This window comes from Neolamprologus multifasciatus, chromosome 23 (genome assembly GCF_963576455.1).
Source record: "Neolamprologus multifasciatus chromosome 23, fNeoMul1.2, whole genome shotgun sequence".
NCBI classification, from domain to species: domain Eukaryota; kingdom Metazoa; phylum Chordata; class Actinopteri; order Cichliformes; family Cichlidae; genus Neolamprologus; species Neolamprologus multifasciatus.
The window spans coordinates 31,529,693-31,552,480 of record NC_140460.1 but is presented as its reverse complement, the minus strand read 5'-3'; the positions used below and the strand labels follow the sequence as shown (position 1 = coordinate 31,552,480).

Sequence of the window (22,788 nt, the reverse complement as noted above, 5' to 3'; positions counted from 1 at the left end):
AGAGAGCCAGGGACAACAACCTCACATTAGAAAGGTAAAGTAATCATCCACAACTATTTTCAGTTGCGGATGATAAAGGATTCAGAAAGTTTATTCATGCAGGCCCATATGACAGAGAATGTGCATCTTCTTTTTGTTTTCATATTTTAATTTATATTTAATTGTGTTGTGGTTTGCAGTGTTTTGTGTTGTTTCATTTTAAATTTGTTTAAAAGGAAAAAGCTGAAAATTTAAATAGTTAAAAGTTGAACTGTGACTAGTTGGTTTTTGTATTATATGATTTATTTATTACATTTTATGTGGAGTGAATAAATAAAAGTATATTTACGGTGGCCCCAAGAGACAAAGGACGTACAAACGCCAAAACACGAATGAACTCTGAAGCACGTACAAACCCTGAAGCACGTACAAACTCCAAAACACGTAAAAACTGCAAAACACGTAAAAACTCAGAAGCACGTAAAAACTCCAAAAAATGTACAAAACACAACAGAAGTGCTCCAGGATGCTAGGCGCAGTGTTGAGCTTTTGTTACCTAGTGGCTACACAAATCAGCAAGTACCAACGACCGGATTTGGTGTGTGGTAGTAACAGGTAAATGAACTTTTTTTTTAAAGTTATTTGAATGAGTGCTTGTGTATAAATACACAAACAATACACATATGCTTTCAATTGTGTAATTTAAGGGATTTAGGTAGCTCTGTTTTGGAAGTTCAGTTAACTCTAGGAATGTGCTTTGGAGTTTGTACATGCTTTGTCTCTAGGGGCCACCACATATATTTATATATAAACATATATAAATAAAACCACTTTTTTTTTTACATTAGTAATTCCTTTTGTACATAATTTTATATTATTGTTAATAATAAATTAATTAAGCAACAAAACAACCTGAAGAGCCGGTTCGGAGCCGAAAGAGCTGGCTCTTTTTAGTGAGCCGAGCCGAAAGAGCCGGTTCTGTAAAAAGAGCCGGAAATCCACCGCATCGAGTTCACAGTTAGCAGCACACTGGAAATGGCTTCTGTTCAACATTTCCAGTTTGAACCAGAGCAAACCTAGAGAGAGAATGAAAATAGTCAATCAGTACTTAGTTTAGATGAAGATGAAAACAATCTGTCACACGAGGACGCGAGAGTGAGGGAAAACTACTGGTGTCTATGCCGCTACTGCTTGCCAATGGCGACAGGTGTCGTGCCAAATTATGGATCCCCGACAGTTTCCCCTGCATTGGGACCTTGGCACAACATCGGACGGGATTATTTAAATAAACCAATGACATTTTGACTGATCATTATTTGTATCTTTCTGTAACTGTACAACACTGTACTGAGCTAAAACCTCACAAATTTCAGGAGCGTTAAGTCTTTGGACTGGGGAACAAATTTGTGGCATGATCAGCCTGATATTATTTGTATCCCACTGTAACTTTACTGTATAAAGAGCTAACATCTCCCAAATTTCTGGAGTAGTTAGTCATTATAAGAACGGCTTCAAAGTTTTGGTGCACTGTGTTGCATGGAGAATCTGCAAAAATAACGATATCGTAATTTCACTGTATAATAAAACTTAGAATTCTAGTAATGTTTTTATCATGCAGTTATGCGATACCATGGATAGCTGCTGCCATAAAACTGAGCTCTTTACAACAAACGCTCTCAGTCGCCGTTGCCACTGGCAAGCAGCCACATAGACACCAGTAGTTTTCCCTCACTCTCGCGTCCTCATGTGACGGATTGTTTTCATCTTCATCTAAACTAAGTACTGATTGACTATTTTCATTCTCTCTCTCGGTTTGCTCTGGTTCAAACTGGAAAGGTTGAACAGAAGCCATTTCCAGTGCGCTGCTAACTGTGAACTCTATGCGGTGCAAAGATGTGACGTCACTGCCCGGAGTGCATTGAGAAGTAAATAACAATGGCGGTCTACTGGTAAATCGGTTTTATATAAAATGTGCTTAAAAGGAAAACATTTGGTGTATTTTAATACCACATATATGTTATTGAAAGCACAGTACATATTTTAGCGCAAATATGTGTTAATAGCTGTGGTTCCCTTTAAGTTCAACTTGCTGTTTCTGAGTCCTTCATATGGGCCCTCCCTCCTGCCTGCATAGCACTAACCATGACATTCTTCTGCTTTTGTGCAATCACACAATAGAGTGGATTGGTGGAAAGGTATACTGAACCTATATGATTGGGTGTTCCAATTTTTTTTTCTCTTAAAAACATCTGGTATTTAAAGTGCTGCCTGCACAACAGTTGCATTACTCAGGCCAAAATGCATTGACCTCTGTAGACCCTTTTCTTCTCCATGCACCTCTGAACGTAGGTGAAGTTATGCTAGAAGTCTCTGTTTTGTTTTCAGTAGGCAGAAAACTGACTGAGTAACCCAAAAACAGTAAATATAAAAATGTTAGCATCATAGGTGAAAGGCACAGTGGATGGGTAGGACTTCCACAGATATATGAACCTGCATGTTCTTGACAGACTGACCGCTTTCCAGTCCTGTTTGTGACTGGAAGAAAATCCCTGTTAACAGGGTAATGTGGTGTAATACTTACAGTTGTGTTTTTTAAAAGTTCATTGGGACATTTCTGAAAAGACCTTTGCTCTTTTTTTTTATCAGCTTGCAGCGTCATTGCTGATTCCAGCTTTTTCAACAGACAGACTCAAGTTAAAATATAAACCAATCATTGTTCATTCGTGAATAAAGGACAAACTAGTTAATTGGTCACTCTGTGTCCTTTTCTGGAGGATCAGGAAGACTCTCTGCATCTCATTATTGCTTCTGTTAGAGGGTGAAGTCCATTTTATTCCATAATGTTTTGTGCACATATTTCACTCCATGTTTAATATTTTTTCCATGTTACTTCTGGAAAATATGTGCATAAAGTATAAAACTGAGAAAGAACGTGACAGCGGCTGATGGCAGCAAAACGTTTACACAGGAGTTAACAGGTTTTTTCAACTATGGTCTCATGCAGTTGATGATTTAAATGGGTTACACATCCATTAAAGGACTGTTAGTTATTAACAAGTGATAGTATGCTTACAGTGGTCTGTGTTGAAGGCAAATGTGTGTCTTTTTATAGGGCTTTCCTGCGATCAGTATAGCCGACTGTTACAAGGACTTTTTACTTTCACAAAGATGCTTATCTCTGTAAGGCTGAGCTTTGTGGTGCTGCTCTCAGCAGTGGGCACAGCAACAAAAGAGAGGTGAGTTTTCTTCATTAGATAAGTTTGATAATTTTTGTAAATAGATGAACTACACTTAAAATATCAGTTACTGTACTTTCAGGTTCTTAGCAAAAAAAGAAAATCCCACTCGCCCCTGTGGGCGGTCAATCCTTCAAGCTCGGGTCCTCTACCAGTGGCCTGGGAGCTTGAGGGTCCTAACTAAACATAATTCATAATAATTAATAATTAATAATTAGTATATATATATATATATATATATATATATATATATATATATATATATATATATATATATATAAAATTATACTAATTATTAATTATTATGATTTATGTTTAGTTTCGTAATGTCTCAAATGTGGGTGACGTAGTCCTGTTCTCTCGCCGAGCTTTATCAATCCATGAAGTCCAACGACACTCAAACTGCATATATATACATAAACAGAATACATGCCGTTACCGGAATACGTTACAAAATATTACTCAGTGAGAGTAACATATTCTGAATACCTTGGATTACTCAATATATTATCATGCTTTTTACAACTACACGAATGTGCTATTGCTGTGTGATTTATTATCGCCATACCGATACCAACTAGATTTTTAAATCTTAATATAAATGAGTAACAGTAGGGTGGACATTAGGTGAGGCTGCACTTTTAGCAGCGATCTGGTATAGAAAACAAATCCGTATATATAACAGAGGTCCCTGTTATATATATAACAGGGACCTCTGGCTAATACGTCGGGTTCCGTGTCAGGCTCGTAGCTGAAAACTAGCTTTACTTTGTTGTCTGGGTCAGTGTTGCCAACTTCGCGACTTTGTCGCTATATTTAGCGGGTTTTCAGACCCCTTAGCGACTTTTTTTCTAAAAAGCGACTAGCGACAAATCTGGCGACTTTCTGGTGTTATTGGAGACTTATTTATGATGACTTTTTGACGTGAAAGGGCGTGTTGCTCTTACTCTCAACAAGCAGCGGTGCTGCCGTGGGCGCCTCACCCGTGCTAAAGCGCTCACGGGCGGAGGATAGTCCTCCCCCAGCTGCAGAAGATGTTCACACCTACGCGTCCAAACTGCAAATGAACCGCGCATGAGCGAAGCCGCTGCTCCCGCACCGACTGTAACGCAGTCAGTTCTTCTTTTACTGTTATGCTGTTTTGTGGATCACAAGGTTTAAAACTAGTTATAAACACACACACACACACATAAAGTAACTCCACCAGAGTGCCTATTTCGGGTCACTTTTGCCAGTCGAAGCCCGGATAAAGGAGCAGGGTTTGAATTGTGACATTAAAAAACAATAATTGCTAAAAGAAATTTAATTTGTAGTTCTAAATAAATTCTAAATGTATTTAGGACGTTTTTTGCTCACTTTATGTCTCTTCCACGATGTTATTTCTCTTTCCAACAGCATAGGTTACAATTACATTAGCATGACCAATTATGCAAATTAGGTGATGACGCCATTTAGCGACTTCTAGCGACTTTTAGGACAGCCAATAGCGATTTTCCTTACTGAGGAGTTGGCAACACTGGTCTGGGTATGGCAGTCCATTCTCCCTGCAGCACGGACTACACTGCAACATCAGGCTACATTCTTTACTGCGATGCCTGTAACACTCTGCCTATTGCCTTCATATTAAATAATTTTTTGAATAATAATTTAAAAAAATATTTCTTCACGTCATTATGCGGGCTGCAAGTAGAGGTGACATGGGCCGCGAGATTGACATCCAGGCATTAGAGCCTCTCAATGCCTGTTTTGTTTGGGTTTCCACCGGTGTGGAATTGCTAAAAATAGAGAGGGCATAGCCTAACATATCAAACAGGAAAATACCGCCGTGTAATCCATTTATTTCAACAAAGTATCTGTATTCTGAATACCACCTTTTTACACGGTAACTGTAACGGAATACAGTTACTCATATTTTGTATTTTAAATATGTAACGGCGGTACATGTATAGACTATGTGCACGTTAGCATATGCTACTTCCGGTGCGGAAACTCCTGTGGGGAGCTTTGTTTCCGGTGTCCTATTCGCGCCTTGTTTACGGTCCAAAACAAGTTAAGCAAATGAATGAATTAAGCTGCGATTTACATTTCTATAGATGTCTTGGGCATTTACCCAATATATCTGTAAATGATGTTCATCGACTTGTCGATATTTTTTCCCCCGCGCCTCAGAGCAAAAGAGAAAAGGGATTCAAATGTTATATTTCTCAGCTGTCCCTCGTTTATCGTGGGTGTTATGTTCTAAAAATAACCAGCGATAGGTGAAATCAAGTAGCCAATTTTATTTTTTGACGGTGCAAATCGTTTCGTGGACATCGTGGACATACAGTACTGCACTTCAGAGTCACACTGCTAGCGATCGATGCAGCGATTCTGTACTGTACAGGAGAGACGTCACGGAGGAGATCGTCTGCAGCGATCAGGACGCAGGACACAATGTGACGTAAAAATAAGCATGCAAACTTGCACTAAAAATCAGCAAAACAGCGAGGTGAAAGGTGAACTGCGTTATAGCGAGGGACCACTGTAATTGTGAAGGTAAGTCACAACATACCCTTCGTAAATACTAATGTATAGAAACCGTTACCAGCAATCATTCATTTCTTGTGTGGCTTTTTTTCACGGTTTGTTAACATGCTGTGTAGGTGTGTACTTGACTAGCTGATATCGACATAACGGGGAAACATCTGGTTGGACTATTCTTCACCTGTAGTTTGAATGCTGAACATTTGCCTGTTTAAATCATAAGACCAGTCACTATACAGAGATGTGCTTCTGAATGTGGACGATGTGTCTTCTGCTGCAGTGATGCAGTTCTGCTTGTGTTGAGTGATGTAAACAACTGATCGATCTAAACTCTTTAAACGTCAAAATTGATCATTAGATTTTTTATGACACAACAGTGGTGAGTGTTCCCACCTTCTGCTCTTTGTAACTTAATGCGATCTTTCAGTTTTCGAGTTTTGGACATGATTTTGGAGTATATCTTCGCAGTAGCGATTGACCGCAAAGTAAAGCTACCGGAAATGTACAACCCCACATCCGGTCTCAAACCAGGAAGTTAGCATTTTCTCGTGCACAAGGTCTCCGTTACTCCCCAACACTGGGTATGATTAGGGATGGGTATCGTCAGTGTAGGAACTAACGCGTTATTAAGTAACGCGTTACAGTAACTACATTATTATTGTGGTAACAAGCACGGTAACTAGTTATTATGCCAAAATCAGGAACGCGTTAATCGTTACTGGGATTTAGGCTCGTTATTCGTTACTTTGTTTGGTGGCTATCGCGGAGCTTCCACAGATTCAGTAACATTAGCAAGTGGTGGAGGCCAGCAGGTGGATGAGGGAAAGGGGAGGCAAGAGGAGAGACCCGAAGCGGCCGCCGGTGTTCTGACAAACCATCCTACTTTGGCAAAACGTCCTACCCGTAGGATAATTTCACGCTGCCATATGACAAACTGCCCTACTTTGGCAAAATGTCCTACTGTACGTAATTTATGCACATTTCTGCTGCCAAACAATAATTCCAGCACAAATTTAAGTAGGTATGACGGTTTGCCACTTAACTTTGCCCATCAGAGTATGTTTGTAGCTGATATTCATAAAGCCAGTACGGTTTGACACTTCTTTTTACCCATTAAAGTGTGCTTGTAGGTCACATTCACAAAGGTAGCATGTTTTGGCACGTAATTCTTCCCGTCAGACTATGCTTCTAGTTTATAATAACAAAGGTAGCATGGTTTGGCACTTGTTTGTAGAAGCAGTCAGCATGACAAGGTGCTTAAGTTATACAGCTGTCGCCATTGAAGTGATTGGAACACCTGACTATATAAACTTTGACAATGAACTCACTCCATTATAGTTACAGTATATATTTACTGAATATATTTACAGTTACATATATTTGACATTTATAGATCCAACAGAACACAGGGAGAAAGAACTGAAAAAGAAACAGTGTACAAATTATGCACATTTGTCGCACAGGTAGTTCACCAGGCTGCTGTCATAATGAGCACATCCAAAATGTGCCCATCTGGAACAAAACTCGCACTGCACCTGAAGAGGGAGAAGGGGGGGGGGGGGGTGTAAGTGTGTTAACCAACATTATGAATTTGATGAGAAAATAATTACTACAGTGGCTTGCAAAAGTATTCGGCCCCCGTGAACTTTTCCACATTTTGTCAGATTGCATTCACAAACATGAATCAATTTTATTGGAATTCCACGTGAAAGACCAATGTCTCTACCAGTCTCTAGCTGGTAGAAACATACCCTAAAAGACTGGCAGCTGTAATTGCAGATAAAGGTGGTTCTATAAAGTATTGACTCAGGGGGCTGAATAATTACGCACACCCCACTTTTCAGTTATTCATTTGTAAAAATTGTTTGGAATCATGTATGATTGTTGTTCCACTTCTCACGTGTTCACCACTTTGTATTGTTCTTTCATGTGGAATTCCAATTAAAATTGATTTGTGTTTGTGGCTGTAATGTGACAAAATGTGGAAAAGTTCAAGGGGGCCGAATACTATTGCAAGCTACTGTATATTGCATTTGTGGTTTATTTGTTTTACCATTTCAATCATACTGGACTCAGGATCGGCTTCCAGCATGGAACAAACCACACAGTAGTCATCAGCATTACCTAGAAACACACTGGCGTTCAACCTAACAGTTTTTAAACAAAACTGAAAGTGCTATTGCAATACAAAAGCACATGACTCTACTTACTTTGATGTTCTAGCAGTTCGCAAGCAATTTCAGTGCGGTGCAGCCCAATGGCTTCTGGAGTGGACAGCACCCTAGTAACCTCTCCACTCAGAAGGTAGTGTTCAGCAAACTGTAAAACATGTTACAGTAATTGCAATTGATTAACTTAATTCTAGTTAAATACAATAAATACAATTAAATACAATTGCTTATTAAATACCTTCAACACTAAAACTCCACAACTGCTGGAGTCCATCTGCTTGTTGTGTGGCAGAGTCTCCATTTTCCAATCCACTCGGGACTCTTCCTTTCCTTTCATCTTCAGAAAATTCCTAATAAAAATAAAACAAGTTTTTAAAGCTCTAAATAAAAAGAAACCCCCCCCCCCCACAAATCAAACAACCCAAAACAGATAATTAATGAATGATGAATACCTCCAGTTACGCATAACTTTCCTTTCATAACAACCTTCATTTCCAAGAGGGTCTAACAGCAGTACAGATTGTGAGGAGATTTTGACAACCTAAAATAAAAATTGTATTTAGTAGAATATGTGTATTACACTCACTTAAGTAAACATAATCAATTGTAAGCATTTTCAAAATAAGAATATGCTGCTAAAAAGAACAGTAAAACAAAAAGAGAAAAAACACATGAGGTGTGAACATGTACCACAAGGATCCAGTGGGCACAACCAAATGTCCTCACCCGGAAACAACATCTGTGGAATATTTTTAAGTTTATAAAGGTTTAGATTTATTTACATAACATACACTATATAACCAATATAACATCTACATTACTTTGCTGACACATTTAAACTTCCCAGAAAACAGAGAGGTTGCAACAACGCAAGACAACTGATACACGGGTTTCTGAAAAATGCAAGATTTTTATTTTTTAAAAGATTACAAAATTGTATAAAATACTTTTGTGAAATAACCGGCATACGTTCTTACTTGCCTTTTGTTTCCTAATGAGGCAGTGCAGGTATGCATCAATGACCTGTTTGGATTAAAAGAAGATTATTTTTACAGACCACCACTAGGACCAAAAATGATTACTTCACTTACCTCATCAGAAAGCCACCCACTGTCCTCCAGTGTGCGAAAAGAAGAGTCATACAATTTGTATGGCCCAACGACTGCCTCCACACGCCCGGTGTCTTTTGCAGCCCAAAGCCACTTCACTAAAAAATAAAATATGATAAGTTTCTTTAGTAATAACAGTTGCCATTTGAAAATCACGGTCAATGGCCAATGGGCCACAAGCAGACAAGGGCCAACGGGCCACAAGCAGACAAGGGCCAACGGGCCAACAAAATAAACATGCCAGAGGGGAGTGGCTTTATGTAAATCAGAAATTAGCCAAAATTGGACCAACAGGTAGCAAGAGGGGAGAAAAAAATAAAACATTCTATCCATTCGACTAGCCAAACTGGCAACAATTGACCAACCAGTCAGAATGAGATTTTTAGCTATGCCACCTTTTTCTTGCGTGCTGGGTTTCTGGGGGGTCACTGGTACAAGCTCTTCTGGTGCTTGGACTGATTTTACCTTTAACTGAATGACAGAGGATCTGTTATTTTGCAGCGCTTCGTGATGATGCTGAGGACTGCAAGGCCACATCTCAGAAGATGGGCTACTCTCAACAGGTTCAGTTGGAGTTGAGACTTGGACAGGGTGGCTTCTTCTATAGGGTTTAATGTGATCAATACTGTATAGACTTTTTAAAGTATTTCCCTCAGTGTTTTTCAGTCTAACACATTTTCCACTGAAGTCATCAATTGTGTAGGGACCTGAAAAATCCGGTTCAAGTCTTCCTCCTTTTCGCCCACGTTTCCTCATATTTAGAAGCAGAATTTGATCCCCTACATTGTACACAACATTTTTGTACTTTTTCAGGGCCCGCTTGGCGTATGCAACCTTTTGCTTGTCTTGTGACTTCGCAATGTTTTCTTGTGCAGTTTCATTAACTGCATGTTGTGCTTCACTTTCAGACTGTACATAGTCACTGTACCTTTTGTCGTCTGGCAGAATGATGTTGGAAATCTAAAATTTTGTAGATATTAGCAATTAAAACAAGATGATATCATATTCATAAAGAAATTACTGTTTTTTTTTTCTTAAATGGTTTCAATTCTTAGTTCTAACATAGAATTTGACAAACACTCACCGGCACTTGAGCAGGCACTTCTGATGGAAATACTGCCTCTCTTCCATACATCAGAAAAAAAGGTGTGTATTTTGTTGTGGTGTGTACTTTTGACCGCAGTGAAAACAGGGTGGGATCTAGATACAGATCCCAGTTATTCTGCTGGTCATTCACCATTTTTCGGAGGGCTCTAAATGCAGGCATAGAAATATGTAAAGACAGTAATGAAAGTTTAATTAGAAGTAAAGAAATTAATAAATTATTAAGTAACAATTAAGTTTGAATAACATAAGTAATGTTATTAAAAACTGATAGATAAAAATTAGGCATACCTTTTTATGTTGTCATTGGTCTTTTCATCTAGACCATTGGTCTGTGGATGGTTTGCTGCTGTGACACTTCTTTCAATTTGCAATAACTTGCAAAGATCAGAGTTGAGCTTCAACAGATAAGGACAAGGTTCTTATACTTCTTATACAAGCACACAAGAAAAAATCTTTGACCCCAGTGAAGTAAGGTTAAAAAATGTAACTGAAAATTATTTAACACTTACTTCATTCACAAACTCTCTGCCTTGGTCTGACAAAATCCTTTTGGGGCAGCCATGTCTATATATAATGGAGCACAAGTGCTGGGCTACCTCAGATGCAGATTTTGTTTTTAATGGGAAAGCTTCGACCCATTTTGAAAAGTAGTCAGTTGCAGTAAGTATATACTGGAAGCCGCTTGAAGTTTTAGGAAGAGGTCCAGTAAGATCTATACCAATAAGTTCCCACACTTCAGACACCTATCAAGGACAAATTAATAATTTGAATAACAATTTGTATAATGTACACATTAACATTGATGGTTAAAATTAGTTGGCAAACCCTCCTGCTTTTATGAATATGAGCTACAAGCATAGTTTGATGGGTAAACGGGGCATAATATTTACCTGAATACACTGCAACGGTTGCACAGCAGTCAGTGGTTTCCCAACTTTTTGACATTGGTCACATTTCAGAATCTTTAAGGTAAAAATATTTATGGAGTTCACGTAAATGTTCAACATTCTCATTTGTAAAAAAACACACACCAAAAAACCAAAACACTTAATGACATTTCTCCAACGAACAAACAATTTAGCAACAATACTTTGTGTGCGTCTTCAAATCTCTGCCAGGCCTACAGGTTATTACTGTAATATTACTAATTAACCATATTTATTTATATTTTGCAAGTGTACAGTTTCTCTTTTAACTGATATCAAAAAATTTTGCTTATTTTAAATGCTATTTAACAACAGTACAGTTAATACATACCCATGTTTTAATGTCAACTGTCATACCAAACCAGTAAAATCTGGAACACACTGCATTTAGCATTTTGTGTGTGCCAGTGTGTCCTCCAATTGGAGATGAATGAAACTCATGAAATATCTTCCTGGCATCATCCATGGTTTTTACTACTCTTCTGGTTCCAACAAAGAGTTCTCCATCTGCAGTAAAACAATATATATTTAGAAATTAATTTAACCACATATATGAGTTGTTAGTATTAACAATAAATTACTGACCCTTTTGTTTGAATTTTGAGGCATATCTTCTGAGGTTTTGCCTCTGAGCCTTGTCATATCCTGAAGGGTAGGAGCCCGCAGAAATGAACGCGTAAATCTCTTCCCACTTCTCCATATCTACGAATGTAAGCAAACATTTTCTTATGAGCTTCAATATGTGCAGTTAACAATGCAAATAATTTAACTTATTAAATAACGACATTACCGAAACAGCCTTAAAACACCGAAGCTGCGGACTCAAAAGTGTTGTGCAAATACCACGTGTCCAGTAACTTGACAGCAGACTTCACCGAAGCTGCAAATTCGACAGTTGTGCAGAAAGCAGATAGCGACTTCACTTTAATATTGACAAACAATCACAAAGGCTTAAAAAATCAAGTATCAACGTCAATAAAAAGTACTAATGCTTACTACTTACCTATTCTCCTGCAAATATGACAACGGGGTAGCGTGAAATCACAGCCGGATGCGTTTAGCTCCCCTTTTTGTGTTGTGCGCATGCGCGCACATGCTCAGGAACAACGGGTAGGACGGTTTACGGGGTAGGAGAAATTTCCAGAACACTGGTCCGAGTGTCAGGTGAACTGAACTTCAGGTAAGAAGTTATGACCTGCAGTGTATCTGAGTCAGATATAAACCAAGTTTAGGTGGAGTTTATTTTCGTTTGTACTGACGGAGTTTCTATACAGCTGGGTGGGTGCTATGATGTTACTGATGTTGAACTTTATTTTATTCATAAGGTTAGTTAGAAGAGTTGCCTACCATCCCGTAAAAAACTGAATCGTCCCGCATTCAGAGAAAATATTATGCGGTTCGTATTGAGGTGAAAAGGAACACAGTTTGTCCCGTACTTCAGCTACAATGAAAAAGACACAAAGCTGGAGTTATTCTGTGTCTTTGCTGCACAGCTGCCTCTTCTTCTCTCATTCTCTCCCCCTCCCTCTCCCGTTTCTACTTCAATCATGAAACTGATCAATTATCAGCTGATCGGCTTTTCCCTCTTGTTTGTTTATCGCTCACTTTGCGCCAGAAAGAAGAAACCGCCGGATGTCGCGCTAAACAACAGCAGCACGTTTAAGCTTGATCAGCTGTTGTTAAAATTTATTTAATATTAATTTCTAGGATCAGCTGATGTTTGCTGGAGCCACAGCTGTTTCTTATTCTCATTTAAAATGTCTAGCTTTTAAAAAAATAATTATCTGAATCTTACAACAAACGATTGATAGATTGATACATATATACCATCAAAACAGTGTACATCACTGTCACAACAGCATTTGTTTTCATTCAAAGCCTTTATGATTTTTCCTATAATGGTGGGCCGGTCTCTAGTCAAAATGCCCGGGACGATTTTTTGTCCCAGTCCAGCCCTGTATGCAGCTCATCTGGAGTCTGGTGTTACCTACATCTTCCTATTCAGAAGACAGAATTTCCGAGTTCTGAGTACAATCAAAGGACCACGACTGCAGTTTTTGTGTTGGATGTAAAAAGTACACATGACGCTGTGACGTAGGCTAGAATCATGGCAGCAGTCAATGACGGTCCAGGCGTGGGATTTCTCTCGTGGAAATATGCACATTATTTTTTTCCTTTCTATTGGTAGTTGGCACAGTGCACTTCTGGCAAGTGGCAAGAAGACTGGCAGTCTCGCTGGGTATCCAATTACGGAAGCAAGTTACTTTGAAAGTAACGAGTAACTTGAAGTAACTGAGTTACTTTTGATAGAAGTAACTAGTAATGTAACTAAGTTACTAATTTAAAGTAACTTACCCAACACTGGGTATCGTTTAGGTTTTATCCAATACCAGTACCAAACCGGTACTTTTGAAATGGTGCTGGTGCTTAAACGGTGCTCGAACCGGTGCTTAAAGAATAAAGAACACAAACTTTGTCAAAAAACCTCTCATGTTTAGCTATTTTTTTGTAAAAAGATAACAATGTTAGCCTTTTCTGCAGCTATGGGGCATATATGGTATCACTCTTGGCTGGAAGCAGTGCTTAAACAATGGAAAAAACACAAACGTTGTCCAAAAACCTCTCATGTTTAGGTGTTTTCCACTTTTTCTTTGGTCATTTTAGCCTTTTTGGCCAGGGTGAAGGGAGTATCTGCCATCAAACAAGAAGACAGCCGCATGTAACTATGGCGGTGTTTGCTAGTTCACCTTACATACATTAATGTAATAACGTGGTTAGCCTACTCAACGTAAATTCAACACGAACAACATTAAGCTACTCGCCCAGAGAAGAACGGCTACTGCTGCCATCATCATCCGTCACCCTGCTACACTGGCAGGGCTAGGGGCCAGGATGTTGCTAACTCCGGGTTCGAGGCACCACACCCGCAATAGATGTGCCCGATGTGAGGTCTCGCAGCAAGCTATCAAATACGGTGCATTTCTCGGCATTTAAAAAATGCTATGCGTCGCCATCGCCAGGTTTGTCGTCAGATTTGAGGTGTTACTTCCTTTGACAGTATTACAGCATCACCTTAAAGCACTTGTTGCAGGCTGCTGAGTTTGCATCTTTTGCTGTGAAGTACAGCCAGACTTTTGACCACTTCGCCTTGGGCATTTTTAATCTGTAGATCTGCTCTAAAAGAACATACGTACCTGGGCCCGCCTACTATCCTTGCAAAGGTAAAATGATTGGCTAGAATCCAAAGCGTATGACATCTCAGGAAAAAAAAAAAGCACAGAAATGTGCGCTGCTTTTCGGTCTGGTTACTACCGTTTATGTCAGAGCCCACCGGTACCTATCCCTAGGTATGATCCACTTCCACTGCTTCTCATGTTTCTCTTGTTTTTTATGTGCAGCAGAGTGCAGTACGACCACTATAAATACCACCCATTGACAGAGGTGAGGTGGCTGTTACACACACACAAACACACACTTATGAATATATATAATATCATTTTATTTCTATATACGTATATATTGCAATAAAAGTCTGAATATATTGAATGAAACCGAATATATTGAATAAAAGCTAACTACAGAGGCTCTGGTGTCATGCTGTGTTTTAGATGTGTATTATAGCGTGTTATATAGCATGTCGCACCCCCCCCCCCCCCCTTCATGAATAAGTAAACAGGGAAGGAGTATTCAAATAATAATAATAAGAAGAAGAAGAATAGTAATGACAGGGTTCATTGTTGTACTACTGGTGATGAAATTTAGTCAATAAATCAGTATATTCTGTCAGAAGACCAGATGTACAGATTTATTCCCAGTACCTATAACTAACTGGCCGTTGAGCAGGCTAGGGAGGGTCCAGCTTTACATAGTTCTTATTTTTGCATGTTTAGCACTTCCCTCAGTAAGGTAAACAAAAGGTTCAGTACATTCGGTCTTCCATGATTAAACAGCACCTAAATTTTGTCGTCTGCAGTACCATACTGTACCCTGTTACTCGTATTAGTTTGTACATTACAAGCATTTCTATAGATTTATGTCTTCTTTACATAGGAATACTGATTCCCTGCCAACTTATTCACAGAGCTACTTCTTGCAGCAACATCGCATGCTATAATATTACACATCTAAAACACAAGATGGCGCCAGAACTGCTGGAACATCAGTTTTCATTCAATATATTCAGACTTTTATTCAATATATTCAAGATTATAATAACTTCCTAAATGGCATATACAAACACAAACAGGCTTCCGTGTGTTCTCCAGGCTTCACCAAAGACATTTAAAGCTCTTCTTCGGATGTTGGTTGTCTTTTATTCCATCAAGATGATTCCACACTGCTTATATAAGTTTCAATTTCAGGGTCTGCGGACACTAGTCCATGACTGATAGTGTTCTATTGTGTATTTGTCTATCCAGGTATGCTTGACTGCATTGGCACTGTGTTCGGGATTATTTGGGGGCTGAAAAATACGTTTTTTGATGCTCCTTTTCTGCATTTAGATGTTCATTCAAATCTGACTAGATCACCAATAACACTGGCTGAAATACAACTCCAAACCACAACGGAGGCTCCTTCACATTTTTCAGATAGTCCAGGACTGTTGCATCTCTCTCTTGACCTCCTCTGTATAGATTGATGACTATTTGGCTTCAGCATTCCATAAGTTTAGTTTAAAACTGGTTCTTTGCTAATTTGTTTATTCTAGAGATGCAACACTGGTTTACCCTTTGAGTTAGGCGTCTTGTTATACTTGAATAATTTATAGTGGCTTAGACTGAAAATGAGTAAAAAAAACCGAAGAAACCATTGTCCAAATGAAACTTTGAAAGACCTTTGGAAAGTCTGCAGAACTATTAGTCAAGATCACTCCAAAAGTTTCAAATAAACTCTTGAATCAAAATGCATGTATGATGGATGGGCAAATTCATGGATAAATAACCAGTGAAAATTTAGTAGAGTTTTTATATGCTGTCAATTTTGGTACTACACTTTGCAGATCACTGGCTGGATGGAACAGATGGTAAAGGATCACCCTGATGTTGTAACCGTGGTTAAATATGGAAAGACCTATGAAAGCAGGGATATTAGCTTGCTCAAGGTAAACAAAGTTTCAGATCACAAGCTGGCATATGCCAAACGGATACTGATGCACACGGATGTTTGATATTTGTTCTCAGATTGGCCTGAATACTGGAAAGGAAAAGAAAGCTATCTGGATGGACTGTGGAATACATGCCAGAGAATGGATCGCTCCAGCCTTCTGCCAGTACTTTGTTAGAGAGGTAAGAGAGCTGCTGTCAATATACCTCCACCAGGACTCGTGGGATCCTTCTAGGGGTAAAGTTAATGCTAGGGGATTTTGTTAGCCACATTTATTCTAGAAACAAGAACATTTCATTTTAAATAATGTCTTATACATTTTGGTATTACAGGTTTTCCAAACAGGCCAAGTTTCTTTCTACTTTTAAATGTTCTTTGAAATATTTGAAAAAAATTAACATATGAACATACGAACTTATAGTTTGGTCGCCAATGTGGATGTGGTGGACGTTAAAGAGTGAAACAAAATAAAACACACACACGCAAAAAGAGAGATGGAAAAGAAAGAGGAAAAAGGAGATTTAAAGCAAATCCCGTTATTCCATTTGTTGTCCTGATTTTTTTTTCTGTTGTGAGGAGAAAACATCCTGTCTGACAAAATGAATATAATTTAATAACTAAATGTCCTCCAGTGTGTCAGCCTGCCCCTGATGTGTGTTCGTCTGTTCCAAACAGATTCTGCAGACATACAAAACAGATGCCAAAATGGAAGAGATGATGAAGAACGTGGACTTCTACGTCACTCCAGTGCTCAATATAGACGGCTACATCTACACGTGGGAAAATGAGACAGTCAGTCCTCGTATTTAATAGATATATTAAATTAAATATTAAATAGATAGATATTTATCCAATTACATTTCTAGGGTTGTGCACTCAGGATCTCAAACCACAGATGAACAGGATATAATAGGATGATTATCTGAGTAACTGAAGATGTAACTGATTAAATGAGCCATAATTCAATCTTTGAAGAAATGTATTTCTTGTGCTCAAAAAACCTTCAAGTACAAAATAATCTAATGTTTTACAGTAAGACACACGTAATAATAATGAACAGCATCAATCACAGGAAGCATTTAATATCTACAAAAATGTTGTGCTGCCATTTTATTTATGACTGACTGAACATTTTGCTCCACTCAGACTCGACTGTGGAGGAAGAACAGGTCACCAGGTCCTGAGGACTGCAGCTGCTATGGCACCGATCTCAACCGCAACTTTGATGCCAACTGGGGAAGTGAGTGATGTAGCTGTTCTTACTTTGACTGGACCATTGAAACATCTTGATTCTTTTCTTTTTCAGCTATTTTTACTAATTTGCCGATGTGCTTGGAATCACTGTCCTGTTGCATGACCCAATCTCATTCAACCTTTAGCTTTCAGATAGAGGTCTCATTTTCACTGTAGAATACTTTGGTATACAGGCGTGTATGGCTGACTCAACTCAAACCATCACCTCCCTGACCATGTAGTGAATTAGTTAAGATGACTACTTCTGGGAAGATGGCAACACTTATGAATGTTTTCCACTTGAATAACCTTTCTCATTGTGTAATGATGGATTTCAAATTATGTGGAAATGGCATTATAACTTTTCTCAATAGATAGGAACAATTACTTCTCTAAGCTTATATCTTAGCATTTTGTTAACACACACATGAATGCTCCAGCAAACTTCCAAAACCTCTGCTTCTTTAGAGGTGTTTGCACCTGCTGATGATCAGTGTGCATTTGAATAGCAGGACCTTGGTGCTAGTTACCCTTCTAATTCCACAGAAGCAGTAAGACATGCTTCTTATTTTTACACACTGCTTCTGCATTTTGGCTTATTTCTCATAAAATAAATAAAACGTAATATGTTGTGTATTGCTGTTCATCTGAGGTAGGTAAGACACTGTTTAACTACTTGTCTCTTAAAAAAAAAAGGAGATGGAAAAAGCCAATATGGTTTTTAATGTTCTGGACATTTTAATACAGGAGTCACACATGAAGCAGCCTTTAGTGGCTATTAGAGGAACTGCAGCTTTTGGCCAAATTTTACAACCTAACGGGTCACACTATGTAAAAAGGTTAACCTTTGTTAAAAGAATTTGACAACAGAGGTATTATTGTTATATGTCTGTCATATCATCCTCCCTGGCCTCTATTCACAGCTGTTGGGGTTTCATTTAACTGCTGCTCAAAATTCTACCCTGGAAGCAAAGCTATGTCTGAGCTCGAGATCAGGGCTGTAACTGACTTTGTAAGAAGCCGAAAGGACAGCTTCCTGTGTTTCCTCAGCATCCACTCCTATGGCCAGAAGCTCCTGATTCCCTACGGACACCCCAAATACACCGCTCCCAACTATGATGAACTGGTATTTATGGCAACAAATGCAATGATGCTTTTTTTTTTTAAATTAACATACACACATATGCATCTTTATAGCCTGACGATGACTAATCGTGCATGCATTTATATTAAAAAGGCAAACAGCCAGCAGAATGAGTAATTATTGTTAATTCATCTAGTAAAAGAGTAATAGATAAAAGTGGAATGGCAAACAGGTAAATGGACGTTCAATAATGACGATAACAAGATTCCACACAAACTATAGAGTTTAAAATATACATAAGGCCTAGTGCAATCATGTTTGAGTGTGCATGCGTACCAAAACACAGCAGGCAGGATGAAAACATAACCAGTGCCTTTAATAAGTATGTGCAGAGCAGCTTTTTGGAATTTCTGGACTGGCATTTTGGAATGCCGGAGCACCAGTAAAACACAGAAGCAGAAAAAAAACTAACGAGGAAACAGCACAGGAGGGATAACTATGCACCAACAGAGACAGATGGAAAACTACTAAGACAACGGGATACTCAAGGAACTGATAACATTTAAATCTGTATTTATTGCCTACTGAAATCTCCATATCACCATTACATTTTTCATACAGAACAAGAGTCTGGATCCATATTTCATTGACTGTATGACAAGTTCTTTGTGATTCCTCAGATGATGGTTGGTCAGGGAGCAACAGAAGTAATGTGGATGGTTCACCGAACAAACTACACTGTAGGAACCCCGCCCGATATATTATGTGGGTTTATATATCAATTGCTAGACAGTTAAATTTATTGCCAGAATCTCTGTGTTTTTAAAAAACATATAACTGCTGCTTTTCTTTCTCCAGACCCCATGAGTGGTTCAACCACTGACTGGGCTCGGATGCAGGGGATCACTTTATCCTACACCTTTGAGCTGAGAGACAATGGGACATACAGGTTTGAGCTTCCTGAGGATCAGATCCAGCCTACATGCGAGGAGGCCTACAGAGGAGTTTTGTACGTCATCACCTACGCCCACGACAAGACGTTTAACGGTGCTGTAGCCAACACTGCTGTGACCCTTTCAGGCATACTGTTAACAGCAGGCGTCACTGGAGCCACCCTGAGATGAGAGCTGTTTGATTTCAGTCATTCTGCAATTTGTGGCACTCATATTTAGTTCTTCAAGTAATTTTTCAGAAATAGAGTTTTAAAGTTTCATTGATTTCTAAAAAAGTGCATTTGATGTACAACTCTTTGTGCTCAAAAATTCTTATAATCCATGAAGTGTACTTGCAGAGCATCTCCTCAGCCACTGTACTTTTTCCACATAGTTTAAAGAAAATGATTAGAAGTTATAGTAGTTTTAATTAGTTGCCAATACTTGGTGTGTTGAAATATTCCCAAGACTATCAGGACTTTTTTTGTGTCCATCTAAGGCTACGTTCACACTGCAGGTCTTAATGCTCAATTCCGATTTTTTGATCAAATCCGATTTTTTTGTCTGCTCGTTCACACTACAAATAAAATGCGACAGCAAACACTCTCTAGTGTGAACGCTCAAAGCGGCCCGCATGCACAAAAGAAGATGTCGCACACAACGCGCTCTGTTTAGACCCAGACCAAACAATATTGTTTGACTGATGGCCCTTAATATAAAGACTTCGGACTTCACATTTCCCAATTTTGGTTTAAGTTATTTTGTTATTTACATAGTAATGTAGATAACCTAATAATGATCCTTATTGCTGTTTTAGAGAGGAGCGGTGCTTCAAAGGATAGTTACAGATTTCTGTCAGAATCTGCAGATTATACAGTACAAATAAAATGTTAACGTTTCTCCAACGTTGTCTTCCCAACAGTTTCACCGGATGGCCAGGAAGCGTTCGCGATGTCTTCTCGGCCGCTTCTCCGATGCTGATAATTGGCGTCTGTCTTGTGTCAGTGACGTAAAAGACGGATTTAATGCGACATGACCATCAAACAGCAGCTCTCTGAAACATCGGATATGTATCGGATTCAGTACCACATACGAAAGTGACCCAGATCGGATTTGAAAATATCGGATTTGTGCCGTTCACACTGTCATAGCATGATGGGATATGGGTCGCATAGGGTCAAAAAAATCGGATTTGATGCGCTTTCGCCTGCAGTGTGAACGTAGCCTAAGTCTTTTGAATGCCTTATATAAAAAGAATGTAAAACAAAATAAAACTACATAAAACTTATTTAACAACATTGATATTTACATGATATTTTCAGACAAAGGAGGGACATTTGAGACAACAACAGTTTTAACAAGTTTCCAGGGTGAGCATCCCTCTGGTCCCCACTTAATGCCCAACCTCCTAATGTGCAAACAAAACCTTCACCCATGGCTGAAGACAGTTACTAATTAATATGAATCCACAGCAACACTGTAAAAGCTTATTTGGCTTTATTTGAAATGTTCTCCTATTTTTGAGTTGATGAAACTGATTGTTGCTAAATAACTGAAGCTACTTTGTAGAGTAAACAAGGCCCACTTTAATGTGTGACTTCAGAGAATATATTTGTACTGTGTGCATCGACTGCACTGTAGCGCTTCAGCTTTTTAAATGCATTTCCCTTCAACTTCCTATAGTGTGGAATTAAAGATTAAATATCATAGTTTATTCACTGAACAACAGAGTTTTTGCTCAAAATGTGTCATGTTTGATGTAAGCTGGTGGACTCAAAATGCACAACGATCATTCTGCTTGGAGCTTCAGTCACCGCTATCTCCATTAGCAATCATCTTCTTCTTGACTCTCCACAAGACAACTCTCTCACAAGGTCTGGTTTCCTGTGCAGAAAGAAACAGAAGGTAAGTTAGAATCAGAGCCAAAGCATACAAACATGCAAACACCAAGCACCAATCAGCACCAATCCCACTAACAGTTTCCAGTTTAACAATCAGGCATCAACTGGCTGTCTGGCAGTAAGTGTCTGATCGCACATTTAGTCACAGGTGGGTTAATTATACAGACAGAGAGAGAAAATTTATGAAAAGATCAATATTGAACAATATTGAAGAGGAACAAAGTTAATAATAATAATAATAACACCATTAAACACAATAGGGTTTAACACCTTATCTGTATATACCCGGTCTGGGGCCAGGTGTTGGTGCCATCTGTAGCAGTTTAACACCTCAGCCTGGATGATTCAGATGTGGAAAACTGTGTGCTCTTACCTCTGGCTCTGGCCGGTTTGCTGAAGACAGAGTGGTTCGTGTTACTCACGTTGTAGTCGCTAACTTCCACGCTGAGGTTCCCCCACTCCGTCACAGTCCCGTTCCCCGGCCGCAGTGCCATCCTCTCTTCGCTTCTGGTTTCACACCTGCGCTGAGTGACTGAGCCGATCAGCCCGCCAACAGCTGGAGAAGAGGCGTTTAGGAAACTTGGAGGCGGCCCAGAGTTCTATTTACTTTTCTTTTCCTTCTTCTTCTTCTCTTTTTATCAGATTTTTATAAATCTCGAGCACGATGGAATAAATGGAGACCAGGTGGAGTGTGACAGGGTTAACTGATGGGGAGCCGTGAGGGAAGCCCTGTGAAGCGCGCAGCGGACTGAAGCCCGACTGTGGAGGACAATCTGCGATGGCCTCCTATATGCTAATTTCAAAGTTCACTGCTGTTCAAGTTACACTGTAGAGGGCCTGAGCTGGGCCTTTGTTTCTGATCAAAACTAAATATAATGTTTTTCCCCAGGTACAGGTTGTTTGACGTGTTAATTTACAGAGTATTTTTTTTGTAATTGTATTGATGTTTCACATATTTTAAAAAATAATAGGAACAGTCTGTACAAAATTAAATGGGAAAAAAGTTGTTAATTTATGAATATTTTTTACAGCGTAGAAAATATATTACCAATTTAAACTTAAAGTGAAGCATTTCTCTTTTTAAAAAGTAAGGCCATTTTTAATTTGGCATCCAAAAAGTTGGAACAAGGTCTACAAAAGGTAAGTAAGTGACACTAAAAAGAATCCGTTTGTGGAACATTTTGCACCTACTTTGGTTTATTGGGAACAAGTAAGTAACATAACCAGACCTAAAAAGAACATCTTAGAGAGGCAGAACATCAGAGGAATAAGATCACCAATCTCCAAAAATATCGATCTACAAATTGTGGAACAAATTCAAAATAATGTTCCTCAGTGTAAAATTCTGAATATCATTGTTGGGTCTGTGTTTCCACAAGCCCCGCTAATTCTAGAGACTTATTCATCATGAAGAAAACAAGACAGTCGATCGATCGATCACTTGCGCAAGGGAGGCCTCGTCTGTGTCCACCACGAGAATGACC

General features: G+C 38.9%; 2 protein-coding genes across 3 annotated transcripts; one reads left to right on the top strand and one right to left on the bottom strand.

Moving 5' to 3' along the window:
• Positions 1-2,515: 2,515 nt before the first annotated feature.
• On the top strand, positions 2,516-20,633 carry LOC146491995 (carboxypeptidase O-like). 2 transcript variants are annotated; one of them, XM_085152434.1, is made up of 10 exons: positions 2,516-2,789; positions 3,092-3,215; positions 14,450-14,492; positions 16,051-16,152; positions 16,232-16,336; positions 16,830-16,946; positions 17,301-17,394; positions 18,311-18,513; positions 19,152-19,236; positions 19,330-20,633. In XM_085152434.1, the coding sequence occupies exons 2-10, from the start codon at positions 3,148-3,150 to the stop codon at positions 19,593-19,595; spliced, it is 1,083 nt and encodes a 360-aa protein (XP_085008560.1). In that variant the 5' UTR covers positions 2,516-2,789; positions 3,092-3,147; the 3' UTR covers positions 19,596-20,633. The 2 variants fall into 2 exon arrangements, with proteins under 2 accessions (XP_085008560.1, XP_085008559.1); XM_085152433.1 differs by lacking the exons at positions 2,516-2,789; positions 3,092-3,215 and having other exon boundaries at positions 12,799-14,492.
• Positions 7,110-8,615, bottom strand: LOC146491996 (uncharacterized). The gene is made up of 6 exons (XM_085152440.1): positions 8,600-8,615; positions 8,362-8,450; positions 8,148-8,259; positions 7,949-8,057; positions 7,792-7,862; positions 7,110-7,273 (listed from the first exon to the last, which is right to left on the bottom strand). Exons 2-6 carry the CDS (start codon positions 8,373-8,375, stop codon positions 7,181-7,183), a joined length of 399 nt encoding a protein of 132 aa, XP_085008566.1. The 5' UTR covers positions 8,376-8,450; positions 8,600-8,615; the 3' UTR covers positions 7,110-7,180.
• Positions 20,634-22,788: the final 2,155 nt, after the last annotated feature.